The sequence below is a fragment of the Ruditapes philippinarum genome, unplaced genomic scaffold, assembly GCF_026571515.1.
Source record: "Ruditapes philippinarum isolate M1 unplaced genomic scaffold, ASM2657151v2 ctg1835_1_1_1_1, whole genome shotgun sequence".
Taxonomy (NCBI): domain Eukaryota; kingdom Metazoa; phylum Mollusca; class Bivalvia; order Venerida; family Veneridae; genus Ruditapes; species Ruditapes philippinarum.
This window is the reverse complement of record NW_026853602.1, coordinates 93,937-110,519: the sequence shown is the minus strand read 5'-3', so window position 1 is coordinate 110,519 and position 16,583 is coordinate 93,937. Positions and strand designations below refer to the sequence as shown.

The window sequence follows — 16,583 nt, the reverse complement described above, 5'->3', positions numbered from 1 at the left end:
TTAATTTATGCAGAAATTCATGTTGGGACTTTTACAAATGTAATTTTTCAGCGTGATTTGAGTACATAAGATAATTTTGAAATTTTTGTCATTAATTTGTCTGAATATCCCTTAAATTAACGAGCTTTTACATATTTTAAAAACATAAACATTCACGATAATTAATATAATTGTAAAATGAACAGCAAATTTTAAAATCAAAAGAGAAGCAGTATTGATAAACATTTTTCATTAATGATTACTAGTCCATCTAATCAGGTAAAAGAAGACAGACGAGACGGTGGACTAGAGATGAGCTTTTACGAAGACCCATTCATGTTTATTACGAGTCTCTCATTGCCGAACTTGTTAAGGATCCGGCGGCCTTCAAGATATTCACTTTAATCGGATCTAATATGTCTCGGGGGTCGGACGCGATGAGGTCGAATCCTTTTCGCCAAAATCATAAAACTCTGCAATTCGTTTTCTAGGTGTTCTTTTCTTGGGGGATGGGACATTTTGAAAATGAGCATGCAAGAGGTTGTGGATGGATAAAATAGGTCCGTATAGATCCGTGGCCACTCGGTCTTCTCCGTATCAATTCGTTCTTCTCCGTATCAGACCGTTCTTATTCGTACTAACCCGTGCTTTTTTTTTGCTTTTTTTTTGTTTTGGATTTTACGTCACATCGACACAGTATAGGTCATATCGCGACGTTCCAGCTTTACTGGTGGAGGTAGACCTCAGGTGCCCTTCCGTGCATTATTTCAGGCACGAACGGGCACCTGAGTAGAACCACCGACGTTCCGTAAGCTAGCTGGATAGCTTCCTCACATGAAAGAATCCGAAGTCCCTGTCGGGATTCGAACCCACAGCGGTGAGGGGCAAGCGATTTGAAGTCAACGACCTAACCCGTGCTTATACCGTAGAAGATCGTAGTTTATCCGTAGCTTTTGGTGGTAAATCCGTCGAACTCCGTACTTATACAGTTGTGTGTCCGTACTGGAACCGTAGCGGACTACGGAATTTCACATTACGTAGTAATCCGTGAACGATTAGACCGTAGCTCTTCCGTGGCATTATCCGTGAATATGTGACAGGTCATAACATATAGGCGTTAGAATATTGAGAATAAATATGCATATCTGCTTGCTTTGCACATATTTGCAATAATTTGATCTTATTTTCAGAGATACATAATGCGTTATTTTTCATATACTAGATACTTACATTGTTTGATTTTATTCTAAAATGTATGTATGTGTATACATGTACAATAGTCAAAGACATGCGATCACGTGTACGTGAAGCATGAATACAGTAACGATCTTGTACCCTAAAAAAGTTCCTTTGCACAGATGAACATAAGCTGCGTTGTGCAGTCTTCTCGTGCGAAGAGTGGTGTGCTACCATTGTGTGATTGTAGCGACAAACAACATCCTCCTGTGTGAATACAGACAGGCGCGCCATGGTGTCCCCAAAGTTCACCACCGTTATCTCTGTCTATAGGTACATCTACACCAGTATCGATGCCATACCATTGGTATTCATTACTTCCTTCCACAGCATACCCGCCTAAATAATATCCGTAATCCTCATCTGAAATGTATAAATTGACAAACTACCATGAAGTTTGTTCTTCAGTTGAATAGAGAGGAGTGTGTCATATTTCTAATATTTTGTGACTGCTGTAAGCGCACATTTAAAAAGATTCATTTATATATTATTCATTGACCTTTTCAACTTGAATGTAGTGTTAGTATATTCGTGTCATGTGCTGTTCACGTTTATATTTGCTTTGTCGCCTTGTAAAAGTAACTGTCACATAAAACAGTCAATACTATTCAATACCATAATTTTAGCTTTAAACAGTGTTTTCTATAGATATTCTTTAGTTTTTCTCCCTATTAATATTGACACGTGACTGTAATAAAACTGTAAGCTAAAATTGGAATTGTTTTCAAAGACCAGAAAATGATACTGTTCTCAAAGACAAGAAAATGATATAATTATTTTCCTCAATAATATTACAACTCACTTTTTTGTAATGTTAATTTCCCACTGGGAGTTATTCATATGCAAATGCTAGTGTACCACGTGACTAAGAAATTTGTACTGTATGAAATTTGGTCACGTTGTTTGTTTGCTAGAAAAATAGAAAAGCCGCCATTTCTTTTCTCGCTTCAATCTCTTATTTTTCTATGTTCACCACGAAGGAACATCACCAGACTGACTATTGAAAGAGAGAAAATTTAGTTGTTTGCACCTCGAATGCGTTTTTGCGTCTTAAATGTCTTTTGGTTGAATAGTAAAAGGTAAGGATCTGTTCTCTACGGAAGTTATTGCATTGAGTTATGTGTCAAAATGGAACAAGCAGATTATTAAAGCATACAACAAAGGATAATTTAACAAATCTAATAAGTGAAACATGACAGGTGTGGTGGACAGATGTATGATACCATCGTAATTTCGTAAAAACCATGTGAAGAATATTCTGGATACAGTAGGATCAGATTTCACAGACCATAACCGTATTAATGGGTTTCTGTTTTGATTTCCAAATGAAACACAGCTTATTGTACGTTTATGGTTGGTTGATATCATAGTTTTCTTAAAGCATAAAAGAAAGAAATTCTCAAATTCACTTTCAACTTGCAAGGTAAGGACAGTTGAGTTATTGATACTATTGGTTCAATTTTCTTATAGTTAAATTTAGTTATAATTATCAAATCACTACATTATTTGTCCGGGTCATAAAATAAATTGCACATCGGTTTGTGAGCAACAGAAACGCCTCGGGTAACAGTATTTTCCTCGGTTTGAAATGCTCACTGTTACCCATAAACCCATGTTAATTATATACTGTAATCATAGACAAGCACACGATACCACGATACTGTTGTCAAAGACAAAATAGATATTATTATAAAAGACAAGAAAATGATATTTTAAGCACATTCAAGAAAATAATATTGTACCCACAGAAAAGGGTATTGTAAGCAAAGACAAGACAACGCTACTGTTATCAAAGAGAATAAACGATACTGTAAGCAAAGATAAGAAAACGATACTTTCATCAAAGACAAAAAACGATACTGTAATAAAAGACAAGAACACGAGACAAGAAAACGATTTTATTATCAAAGACAAAAAGCTATACTATAATAAAAGACAAGAAAAACGATACTGTAAGCAAAGACAAGAATACGATACTGTTATCAAAGACAAGAAAACGATACTATTATCAAAGAAAAGAGAACGATACTGTAAGCAAAGACAAGGAAACGATACTGTAACCAAAGACAATAAAATGATACTGTAACCAAAGGCAATAAAAGAATACTGTAATCAAAGACAATAAAACCGATACTGTAAAATCAAAGACAAGAACACGATACTGTTATCAAAGACAAGTGCACGAAACTGTAAGCAAAAACAAGTAAATTATACTGTTAGCAAAGACAAGAAAACGATACTGTAAAAACGATACTGTTATAAAAGTGATCGATAATGTAAGCAAAAGCAAGTAAACTATACTGTTTTCTAAGACAAGAAAACTATGCTGTTATCAAAGACAAGAAAGCTATACTGTTATCAAAAACAAGAAAACGATACTGTTATCAAAGACAATGAAACGATACTGTAACCAAAGACAAAAAAACGATTCTGTAAGCAAAGACAACACAAGGATACTCTACTTAAAGACAACAAACCTATACTGTAATAAAAGACAAGAAAATTGTACAGTTATAAAAGATAAGAAAACTATACTGTTATCAAAGACAAGAAAATTATACTGTTATCATAGGCAATTAAACCATACTCTTATCAAAAACAAGAAACTGCACTGTTATCAAAGACAAGAAAACGATACTGTTATCAAAGACAAGAACACGATACTGTTATCAAAGACAAGAACACGATACTGTCACCAAAGACAAGAAAACGATTATGTAAGCAAAGACAATAAAATGATACTCTGCTCAAAGACAACAAACCTATAATGTATTCAAAGACAAGAAAATCGTACTGTTATAAAAGATAAGAAAACTATACTGCTATCAAAGACAAGAAAACGATACTGTAAGCAAATGCATGAAAACGATACTGTTATCGAAGACATGTGAACGATACTGTAAGCAAAGGCAAGTAAACTATACTGTTATCAAAGACAAGAAACTATACTGTTTTCAAAGACAAGTAAACTATACTGTTATCAAAGACAAGAAAGTATACTGTTATCAAAGACAAGAAAACGATACTTTTATCAAAGACAAGAAAACGATACTGTTATCAAAGACAAGAAAACGATACTGTTATCAAAGACAAGAAAACGATACTGTTATCAAAGACAAGAAGCCGATACTGTTATCAAAGGCAAGAAAACAATACTGTAATCAAAGCTAAAAGATTATACTGTTATAAAAGACAAGAAAACTAGACTGTTATTAAGGACAAGAAAGCAATACTGTAGTCATCTGCAATATAGCTTCACTGTTATCAAAGACAAGGAAATGAAACTGCTGTCAATGACAAAAAAACTATCAAAGACAAGAAAGTGATATTTTAAGCAAAGACACGAAAATGATATTTTAAGCAAAGAAAAACTAATGTTACTGTTACCAAATACAAACAAACGGTACTGTTATCTAACAAGAAAATGATATTGTAAATCCGGTCAAAAACGATACAGTAATCAAAACAAACTGAAGTTACGGCAATATTGATTTTGAAATGCATGCATTTGAAGCCAGGCAAGTTGTATTATATATTTAGTTTCCGAATATGAGATTGAAATATTTCTGGAAAAAATGTTTGAATTATTTATGTTTAATGTTTGACGACAGGGTTTTAGCGTTTAAAATATTGATTTTAACAATTGGTACGACTCATCATTGTGCATTTATTGTTAAAAACTAATCTATTGTAAATAAAAATGATTGAAGTTCATATATACAGAAGACTGATGAGTTCACTATAGCTATCTAAAGCTATTCATATTTCACTTTAGACTTCCTTTGGTATCAATTACATATTTACATGAACCATAAGCACCGATTCTATCCGTAATTCTGTTTTGTGAGAATAACACAGAAATTGTGCAATAGTAACGCCGAATATGTGCCATATATGGCTAGGTAAGTAAACGGAGCAATATATGTTATTGTATATTAAAAGAAAGAACTGAATTAACCTATACGGCTTAGACATTAAACATGGTCCTGGAATAATTTTTAATTAAGGTTAAATTGAAATGTTTTAACAGTTGTACCTTAAATTTTATTTACTATATGAGATAGTGGTCCTTTTACTTACTGCATTGCTCGTTACGGGTCATATATTGGATATATTCGGCGTTATTTTTGCACTTTTTTGCATTATTTTCATATTCCTACTACACGGTGATGAAGTAAAATATATTAAGCACTGATAAATATAAGGTATGAAATAAAATGTATACACTATAACATAAAACTTACTGGAAATATGAGCCAGGACAGGTTTTAAATAAGCCATTTTCGCTGATGTGTCAATGCGCAGAAGATCTGCTCCATCCTCCTTGCATGTGTCACGTGACTCGTCGGACGTTCGTTCGTCATGGTACATCTTCATGCACACGTTTAATGAGCGTATGTACGTGTAATCATGACGCTCGCAAACAACTGTAAATAAAAATTAACGCATGTTTGGAAATTTTCCTTTGTTCTTACTTACCCATTATACCCAGTTAACGTTCAACTGCATTGATATATAACAGTGTTGTTTTTTATTTTTTTATTTATTTTTTTTCATCATTGATTCATATAGGGAAAAATCAACAATTGGGTTGTTTTTGGTTTTTTATACCTTGTATATATCAGAGGATGAAATGGGGTATCACACATTTCCAGAAGTAAAAAGAACATGGATGAATTAGCTTGTATTGGTTAATAAAGTTTAGATGCGCATATCAACGTTTTTTCTGGTTCAATGATTTTGTTCAGAGTTATGGCTCTTAAATTAATTTTAATTCCGGACTACTCCTCTTATACCACTAATGCAGTTTCAATGAAACTTTACAGGATTGATTGGCAGCTCAAGTACTTGCGAATATTACATGAATTATTCCCTTCAATGATATTTTGCCGAGTTATGGCCCTTTAATAAAAGTTGTTAATAAAGTTTGTCCGAATTACCCTTATACCACTAATGCAATTTCAATGAAACTTTGCAGGATTGACTGGTAGCTCAAGTACTTGCGCATTTTACACGAGTTTACCTTTTGAGCGATTCTTGGTCGAGTTATGGCCCTTGAATAAAAAAAACTCATTTTGCCCTGTACATGATTTTTGTGTCTCCTGCAACCTGCAATTGGGTATCATGAGGCGACACATTAGATCACTGATCGTTTGTTTTTTTTAGCAGAAATATTTCTCGATGCCGCCCCAATCAATGTTATATCCTCGTAACTAACTCGTTTCATATACTAGAACTATTACTTATTTGGTTCCATGAATGTCATCTTTATAATACTGCATTTAAGCTGCTGATTTATACTTTAAAAACTTGTTTGATATTTCAAATTATTTTATAAATTATTAGTGTTATAAATATGAAACCAAAATGCATACTTTTGTATACATACATGTAGAACAAAAAGAATAGAATAGAAAAACAGTCATTGCTGTGCAAGATTTTATAACATTTATTTAAGGTATTTATGGTATTTCAATTGAAATTAGTGATACCTTTGAAAAATATAGTTTGCTTTTGTGTTATGACATCGACTGTAAAATTAGCAACGTCATACTTGTAGAGTTGACAGCTTCCGGTTGCGGGGGAATATGCAAGAGATACGCATTGTGACTCGAGGGAGCACTCCGCAGTGCATTGGTCTACATGATCAAAATTTTGGAATGCTCTCAGACGACCGTCAATAGTAAGTATATCCGACACGGATGTCTCGTGTACAACTGTAAGACGTCCAATCACTGTTAAGTGAAAATATAGATCAATTGCAAACATAATTTATCTGGAAACAAACTAACCACATACCGTAGTAATTCAATCTTTGCTTGATATACTCGTACTTTCATAATGTTTAAAAAGATTGGTATATTTCCGAGTGTACATGTTCACTTAAAGTTTAAATACCTGTATAGTGTAATTTTGAATGTATTTTCACTTTAATCTTTAATGTATTTCATAAATGTATTAACGTTCATAGTCAATAGCTCTTTTTTTTTACAAATCGCCTGCTTGCTTTACAATTTGACCGAAAGTATCATTTTCTCGCACGTGCACAATTTTCGTTGGTAAAAAAATACCATTGCCAGAATTCATAGACAATTACATTTAACTTGTTAAATACGATAATTTATAACAAGCATAAAGCAGCAGATTTATGGATACTATTATGCTCGAGAGCTAGCGGTCTTTAACTGTGTCTGTTAATATCAAACGACATTTTTGGTATTTTAGTCATACTAAATAACAGTTTTCCTCTGTAGCTTTACTGATAATCTTTAAAACATTTTGTGAATTCATCAAGAAAATATAGCACGCAGTATACGTCACGTGCTAGTGTTTTATGACACTAGCTTTCATTATATATTATTATTATCGTGTTTTATAGGAAGATGTGCTATAGACCTTTTTACGACACGGTCTGTTGCTTTGTTAAATCGACCGGAGGAACAAAGAGCATCGACCTACATTTAAATTTAGTAGATGTTCATACACAATTCCGAGTTTGTTTAAGGCAAAAAGGAGAAAAATTTATAAAAGAGCTTTTAACAAAAAAACAAAAAAAAACACACAAAAGATGCCCTTATAGCTGTGTGGCAATATTGCCATAGAAATACATGAAAAAAATGATTGTGTAAGAATTCCCCCTTACGTTCACTGACCTGACATTGAGATAATTGTTGTAAATAAAATAATGTGAAAAATATCTACTAGCAAATAAAGAGGTCAACCTACTTGTTGCTGAAATAATTTATATAATAACTAATGAAATTTCACAACATATGAAATCGAGGTTAATTATCATTCTGAAAAAGTGAAAAAGTCAGAACAGTTGATAATGTATTTTTAGTGTTCAGTTTGCCTGAGTTTATCCTTTTTCCGATTTGACTGTGATACCAAACAGAAAATATTTGAGTTACATAAATGTATGTAAATATTTTTTCAAAATCTTGAGAAGTAAAGATGGGTACTGGGTAGTGAAATAATACACGCTTTACCCGGTTCCTCGTTACACATGTAAATACATGTCACACTATTTGTCACTTCACAAAATCAATAAACATTGATAAAGTTATTTTAATAACAATTTTTCAAGATTTTACGTGATTAACTATGTCATTGTACTAAAACGTCCCTGTTGAATGATATTGTAAACTAGCTAGAAAAAAACCAACCGGTGACTTATCAATCAGTTTCACACTTGCCTGGCCAATCCACTCAAAGGAAGTGTGTGCAATACAAATTGTTTAATATTTTATGACTATTTGTAATGCAGTTGTTATAAAATTTTATCTTTAACACCCTGCTGTTTCAATTTAAATTACTGATGAAAAGGTCGTCTATTGATACCTTTAACAGCGCTTTTTGGTCATTGAATTATTAATCCCGCATATTTTCGTTTTTCTGTTATAAATATCAATTCACGTTTTAAGTACTAACCGCTTTAAGACATGCCAAAATAACTGTTTTCTGGGTGACATAACTTAAAATTACGTCTATTAAACCCTTAAAGTATGATAATTGTAGTCATCGTAATTGTGTATTTGCCCTACGCAAAATACGCATGCGCGGAATACACAATCCGTTACCATGGAAAAATTGTTAAGCTTCAGATGATATCATTATTAAATGGATGAATAAACCATTTTCAATAAAATTTTGAATAAAATTCACCATACAGCAAAGAAATTATTTCATACCAAATATTTTGGTCTTATCACCAAATCACTGTATAAATGAATTAACCCCCTCCCTTACAACTTATAACACTATAAAATATATTCAAATTAAAGAAGAAAGATTAAAATATTACCGCGATAAACCGTTATTTTATTGTTTAAATGATAATTGTTTTAAGTTATGGCTATAAAACTTAATGCCATTTGGCCATTGTTCTTTTCGGACGGGTGTCAAAGTTAATCTAAAAAACAAAACCTTTATCTTCTTAATAAATTAATAAAAATAATTTTCTTTTTACATTTAAAGATGTGTTTTAATTTTCCATTCAAGTAATGACATAAAAGGATCTTACCGCATTTAAAAAACAAAGTCCACATAAATAAAGTGAACATTTTAGTTTGTAATGAAATCAGACTGCGGGCTGTGAAGGACAATACAGCAATATATAGATTTAATTCACTGATAGTTGGCTGAAAATTGTTGCAAGTCACTTCTAATACCAATAATCGTAGTCTAATGTAACATTTAGAAATCGTCCAATAAAATCAAGCGAACCTAATATTTCATGCTAACAACGTTTTCGGGTGTTTTCATATAGACATATAGGCAAAATTAAAACTGTTCTATAGAATGTCTTTAAACTTGGCATGTTGTTTGAATATGATAACATACATATTTTTAAGCGAAAAAAATGGGGTCGCAGTTCTCGTTTATGCCTGTATGAAAACTCCCGAAAACGTTCCTTAGTTATCTTATATTAAAATAATATAATATAAATAACGTTTGATTTGCATATACAATTTTATTATTTGAACCAAGCATTAAGATTTAGTTATGATATCTGAGCTAAGAACAGGGAATTTCCTGACACCGAAAATAGATACTTTATTTTTAAAGTCAAAATAGATATACATTGTATTGTAACTTTCATTCCACAATAAATATGTTCCTTAAACTCCCCGATCTTCTTAACAAAAAGATTCTTTTATTTTACTCACTGAGCTGAAAACATATATCTTACTTATGATGTACTGTTATTAAGTGTCAATATATTCAGACTTGGATTGGGGGCAAGGCAATGTTTCTTGTCAACTTTTAGCTCGAGACCGCTATCCCTACTTAACACTTTGAACCCGAAATAGATATTTTTATTGCAAACTTTAAGATAAAAACATTTTGCCTTTAATCACTCAGCTCAAAATAAGTGTTTTATTTAAGCTCAAATTAGATTTCTAAGTCTTTAAGTACTGAACGATGATTTTTATTTGACAAAAAGAAACTAAAAGTCCGTGGCTGCAATCCGCTATGTACCTTTGATTAGTCAGACTTATTATTATATACCCATTAACGACTCGGTCCGTTGTTATAAGAAATCGACCGGATTTTGTATTTCCTAGCGCATGCGCAATCTGCGTGGGGCAAAAAATAAAATTGTAGTAGACGTTAATAGACAAATCTGAGTTAGTTAGCATCTTTTTTTAAATGTTACTAGTATTAGATCTATCAAGTGTTTTTAAGCCATTAATACTCGTCCTGAACGCCAGAAAGTGATAATCGGTCCTGAAATGAGAATAATGTCCTAAGGCTGAAGCCCTCGGGCCATTTTTATTTGTTTGGGTCGTCAGACCAAACAAATAATGGTAGCGAAATTTCAGACTCTAATGCTGTTAATTGCAATTGCCGAAAGTAGTCCGCTTTTTTGAAGCGGTTACTTCCCTTTATATGTACACTAACGCCGAAAGAATTCAGGGTAGATCACTGCGTAATGATGGTGAAATGACAGGCGCATTAATTTTCAAGCAAAATAAAAGCAAAATAATTCCCGAATTGTCGAATATTTCTAATATTGTTTTATTCTTTATAGATATACATCTTTATTGTAAGCACAATGATTATTTACATGTGTGTTAAACAACAGTTAGCGTCGTTACAAACCCTATTGTAGAATACTATGGTTTTCTCCCGGCTAAATATAGCATATAAATTTACCGTGGCCGAGGGGTTTGCGCGCTCGCTTTGGAAGCGAGAGGTCTGGAGTTCATATCCCAGTTAAGGCAACTCATTTTTTTTCAAATTGTTTAAGTCAAATAAACATTGGATTGAATATCAGTGTTGCAATTAGTCTTATAACCAATTTACTACAATTAAAACGCTGGAAAGCATTGGCGGCACTATACAAAAACAAATTGGTTTATTATCTCGCAATCTTCACCTTTCTGACATTCTGAGAACCAAACAAATTCAGCGCCTTCTGTGCTTTGATTTATTTTGCGGGTCGATTATCATTTTCCGTCCCTACACTGCCGTGTCAATCACCTTGTTGTGTCAATTTAAATAACTGATGAAAAGGGTCCTTAAAAGAAAGGTCTTTGTTATGCGAATTAGTAAGTTCCGTATATTTTCTTATATCTTTTATAAATATCAAGTCACGTTTTACGTACTTACCGCTTGTTTTCCGGGTGACATAACTTGAAATTATGTTATTAAAGTCTTTCAGTATGAGAATTGAAAGAGAATATTAACAATAGAATTTGCATTCACGACATCTAAGCTAGTAAACCTTCGTACACCTTTACCGAGTATTTTAAAGGAAGATATATCCGAGTGACACATTTCTGCATACGTAAATTCAAGAGGTGGTTAGATTCTTATGCTTGTACACCAAGGTACTTATGTCAGAATCAAATTCAACATTCAGGGTTTTTTTTAATTTGCTGATGCTTAAACGCAGAAATGTTCAAGTAATTTACTTAAATTCGCCGTTGCATTGGTTATGTAATAGAAAGAGCACCGAAACACGAGGCTATCTGATTTGTACGAGGGGGCGTAGCCCCCGAGTATAAATCAGATTGCCGAGTGTTTTTGGTGTTCTTTCTCTTTTGTATCATAGTCAAACATAAAAACACGTTCCCTGTTGTCACAATTTTAAACCCCGGGAAAAAGTAACCAATGATCGAGCATCTGAATATGATATTTCTGTCGTTTTCCCTTTCTTCCGTCACAATATGTAAATTCCCCACCAAAAATGAGCCAATCAACGGGCATGATCTGGAGTGCGGGTAACTGATACCTGCACTCCAGTTACCGCACTGTGCATGTATATGTATACGATTTAACTCTGACACTTTTTCAACAGAAAGGTCCCCAAACTATGATACAATTATGATTGTATCATAGTTTGAGTACCTTTCTGTTGAAAAGGTGTCAGAGTTTAATCGTATACATATACATGTACAGTGCGTTAACTGGAGTGCAGGTATTTGTAACCCGCACTCCAGAGCATGTCCATTGATTGGCTCATTTTTGCTAGGGTTTACTAATTGTGACGGAAGAGAAAGGGAAAGCGACAGGAATCTCAGGGTTTTGTTTTTTGTTTTCTTCAGTTATAAATTGTCTTTATTTCTCTGCAATTGTCATAATTTATTTCTTAAGAGGACGAATATTCTCCAATTTAACTTATTTTTTGTGAAATTTATAAGTGTTTAGAAGCTTTACATTTACCAGTTTCCAGTTTATAAACATGCGTAGTTCTGTAAGAAAAAAATCAACTTGACGTCATATTTTGATATTATAATGGACTGTTGATACAGTTATATAGACGTTAAGTTTAAGTAAATATAAGTTTCCGTTAAGTGTATAGCTATCCGATCAACTTTTAATTTCGCATGAGGATCATGATCTCAAAATAAACATTTCATGATGCCGCGTTCCTTGGTTTTCAATATAACTTGAATCCCTGTCATAGTTAGTAAATAAATTAGTCAATTGTTAAAAATTAAAAATCAATTATTCTTTTTTACATTAAAAGCGGAGCTTCTTTCACAATATATTCAATTTGTTTCGTTTTAGCAAATGAGACAATAGCAAGTTTCCGAAAAGATTTTTTCATTTATTGATATATTCGACAAATATTCTATTATCGCACTAAAGCATAACTATAAAAATCATACATCAGCTTAACTCGTTCTTTAAAAACCACATTTGATAGCAACTTGTCAGTTGAGAGTTTTTAGCACGCTAAAGTTATTTTGGATGTAATTTGTTGACTTAAATATGAAATATGCCTCCCGTTTTAATCCGCTTTATGAAATAATATAAATAATGTTTTAATGGGATTTCCACCTATTTTTTCAGAAAGAACGGGCTATCGATTATTTTCCACGAAAATCATTTGTTAAAACTGATAATACATTCACTTGTTTATTTAATGTCATAACTTGACTTATCGTACAACTTATATAAATACTCGTACTGTCATTGTGTGACAAAGAATTGTATTGCTATACTTTTTATGCAGCAATGCTTTTAGTATCTGTCATTTAAAATGCTTTTAATCAAAGTGATCCTATTCAGTATCTGTTGAGTGTAAAATTAACAGACCTCTGTGTCTCGGATTAGACCATTTCGTGTATGTTTTCTGCAACAGTTTCTACTGAGACAAAATCTTTTCTTTCTGTATTGCTGTTTAAAAGTTCGATGCAAAAAATGTAAATTTTGTTGCTTGCCTTATATTGAGGTCAACTTTATGGGTGATTTCGTCAGTCATTGGAATTCGAGCTTATGAGTACTAGTAAATGAAACAAAAATTTCTGTTTCTTTATCAGCTTCATTATATTATACATTACATATTATACATTACTATTATGCATCACATATTATACATTACATATCATACATTACATATTATACATAACATATCATACATTACATAATATACCTTACATATTATACATAACATATGACACACATTACATATAATGCATTACATATGACACATTACATATAATGCATTACAAATTATACATTACATATTATACTTTACATATTATGCTTTATATATTATACTTTACATATTATTATATTATTAATTACATATTACACATTACATAATTATTATATATTATACATTACATATTATACATTTCATTTTATAAATTACATATTATACATTTTTTCCTCCACGATTAACTACCAAAGCATCTCCCGGGGATCGAACCCACGCCAGAGATGTAACTGGATTAGAAGTCATCGACTCTAACCCCTCGACCATGGAGTCGGTTACATTATATATAATGCATTACATATTACAAATAACATATTATACATTACATATTATACTTAACATATTACACATTACATATTAAACATTAAAAATTATACATTACATATTGCACATTACTGTCCTAGGATGATAATTTGGTCTTAACGGGACATGGGAAAGTCAATTAAAAAGGTAAGTCTGCTTATTATCCGAGATTGATAGTGTCAACAACTATATATAGTTTAATTCTAAGAAGAATATATATCATCGTGATAGCTCAGGTGGTTAATCAACGTCACTGTAACTTTTAAAGATTTGAACTCATAGGTTCGAAACCTACGCTCTGACATGTTATAATGAGGTTGTTGTTATTGTGTTTCTCCCTATTTTATTTACTTTGTCTTTTGCAAAAGATATATAAAAACTCTCAGATGTCATTGCATGAATATAACATAAACACGGACGCTCTGCCTACTGCGCTATCAAGACACGTGGAAATGCCTCGTTTAACTCATAAGGCTTCAATCTGCCTTACCTATTTTTCGCATTGTTATTAATATTTGTTATGTAAACAAAGTTATCATCCTGGGACAGTACATATTATGCCTTACATATTATGCATTACATATTATACATTACATCAAGCTAAATTAACTTGCTTTTTGCATTGTTTTATTTTTTAAGATATCTTCAATCGTTTGACGTTTCACAAATTAAATCCTTGCAAAAATATATCATACATGTTATATCTAATCTTATCACATACCCGTGACGCTTTTACGCGGAGTTTTGGTCGCGTATATATTTTGACGTGACATCATTTCCGTTATATAAACATAGCGTTTAAGACGCGCATACTACATGCGAGTCAATGAAAAATTGTTCTTTTTCACTTAAAACGGTCTTTACATTTGGTATGTGGTAAAAAGAATATTAAATTCGTGTAAGTTTAATACGCAATTTATTTAACTCCTTGAATAAAATGATATAATGCTCGTCAGAGGCTCTTATATTATAGTTTCATTCAACTCGTTCAGTAAATTCAGTATTAAACTTTCAGTCATTCAATATCCTTTATGTATATGATGAAATGGTCACTCGAATAGTACGCGTTCATTTATAGGAAAATTTCTAAAGTTACTTATAATAATAACGTACATGCATTTAGATTGACCAGTCACGTGGTCAACTAGTCATAATAGATAGTAAACGGAAGTTGCTGTTGGCTAAGTCAGAGACATGTTAATTGTCCAATGATGACATATTATGGTGTAACAAGGAACAAGTGAAATTTAAAACGCTACAAAATTGTCTACATGTGTTCCATATTCGCACATGTGACTTTTTATTTACATGTTTAGCTATAACGGTATTTTTTGTTGATTTAACACTTTATCAAAATGAAAGGTAAATCTCTGTTTATACTAATAAATTCTCTCCCTCCTTGCTCGTTGTTGTAAACATTAACAATATTAATAAAATGATTTGAACTTAATCATCTAGAAACAAACAAGTTACTATAGAAACGAACTTTTTTATTATAACCATAACAGATTTTGTTATATTATCTTAACTGATATACAGCTCGAATTCGTTATTCCTTTCATTACCTGTTTACATCAATATTGACAAAAAGGGGTGTCGGTAATTCTTATAAAAGCATACTATTTATCGCACCTAATCAATCACTCGCATTTTGTCCGGTTAGCATAATAGCAGAACAGAACAGAACAGAACGTAATAGCGTAGTGGTAAAGAGTTCGTTCTATGAGTGTAGAGCCCTGGTTCGAATCCTAAGGCATGTTTTCTTTCTTTTTTGTTTTTAGGGTTTTTACAACAAACTGGATTTTAGTTCCGCGTGAATTTCATTCACATAATTACTTGCCGGTAGAAACCGGCGACTATATTTGTAACAGTTTAATATTATATCTATGGTAGGAGAAGGCATTAAAATCTGAAAATAAAAGCATAACAATTACTGAACAATTAAAGACTACAATTGTTTTCAGTAATCTCAAAAATTCAAACATACAATAATGTTGCTCAAGGAAATGAAATATTCAAATATTGACATCGTAAAAGGCAACTTTACAATTTTTATGAAATGAATTAATGACGTATCCCTGTGGATCAGTCATTGAATTGAGGGATGTTTTTCCTTTTTTCAAAGTGTCAAGCGCTGCTATTTTATGATAAATAAATCACGCATGATATTTTAAATGACACTTTTAAATTATCTGGTTGTTTGTATGTTATGAGACCTATTCTATTTTTTATCTTATTATTATAAACAGCTTCTCCCAGAATCACGTGACTACACGTAATATGTTACTGTTATAAAATCTATTAATAGTAAAAGATGGCTGATAAGACTGACGCATAGGTAACTTGTGAATTGTTAGCAGCTGGTTAAAGTGCAAATCAGAGTAATTTTGTATGAAAAGTAGGGGCCGGAATCGTATTGGATACACAGAGAAAACTAATAAACAATCCTTGTGTTGATAGTCTATCGCACTGAAAGGCAATTAAACGTTAACTATATCGTATGTAACAATTTCCTCATACTAACCACAAGGCCATCGAGCAGTATTAATTGATATAATTATACATGTAATTATACTTACAATAAAATCGTTAACATTTATCATAATAAGTT

The 16,583-nt window shown here is 32.1% G+C and overlaps 1 protein-coding gene across 1 annotated transcript; it reads right to left on the bottom strand.

The window, feature by feature from the left end:
* Positions 1-8: 8 nt before the first annotated feature.
* On the bottom strand, positions 9-9,315 carry LOC132737304 (uncharacterized). The gene is made up of 4 exons (XM_060724568.1): positions 9,239-9,315; positions 6,708-6,950; positions 5,460-5,642; positions 9-1,578 (listed from the first exon to the last, which is right to left on the bottom strand). Exons 1-4 carry the CDS (start codon positions 9,276-9,278, stop codon positions 1,316-1,318), a joined length of 729 nt encoding a protein of 242 aa, XP_060580551.1. The 5' UTR covers positions 9,279-9,315; the 3' UTR covers positions 9-1,315.
* Between the last annotated feature and the right edge of the window lie 7,268 nt (positions 9,316-16,583).

Bases quoted from the DNA above. Each gene is read 5' to 3' on its own strand.
- LOC132737304 (XM_060724568.1), bottom strand. From the start codon at position 9,278: ATGTTCACTTTATTTATGTGGACTTTGTTTTTTAAATGCG. The intron at 6,951-9,238 runs GTAAGATCCTTT...TTCACTTAACAG, and splicing joins GACTTTGTTTTTTAAATGCG to TGATTGGACGTCTTACAGTT. The intron at 5,643-6,707 runs GTATCACTAATT...TTTTATTTACAG, and splicing joins GCAAACTATATTTTTCAAAG to TTGTTTGCGAGCGTCATGAT.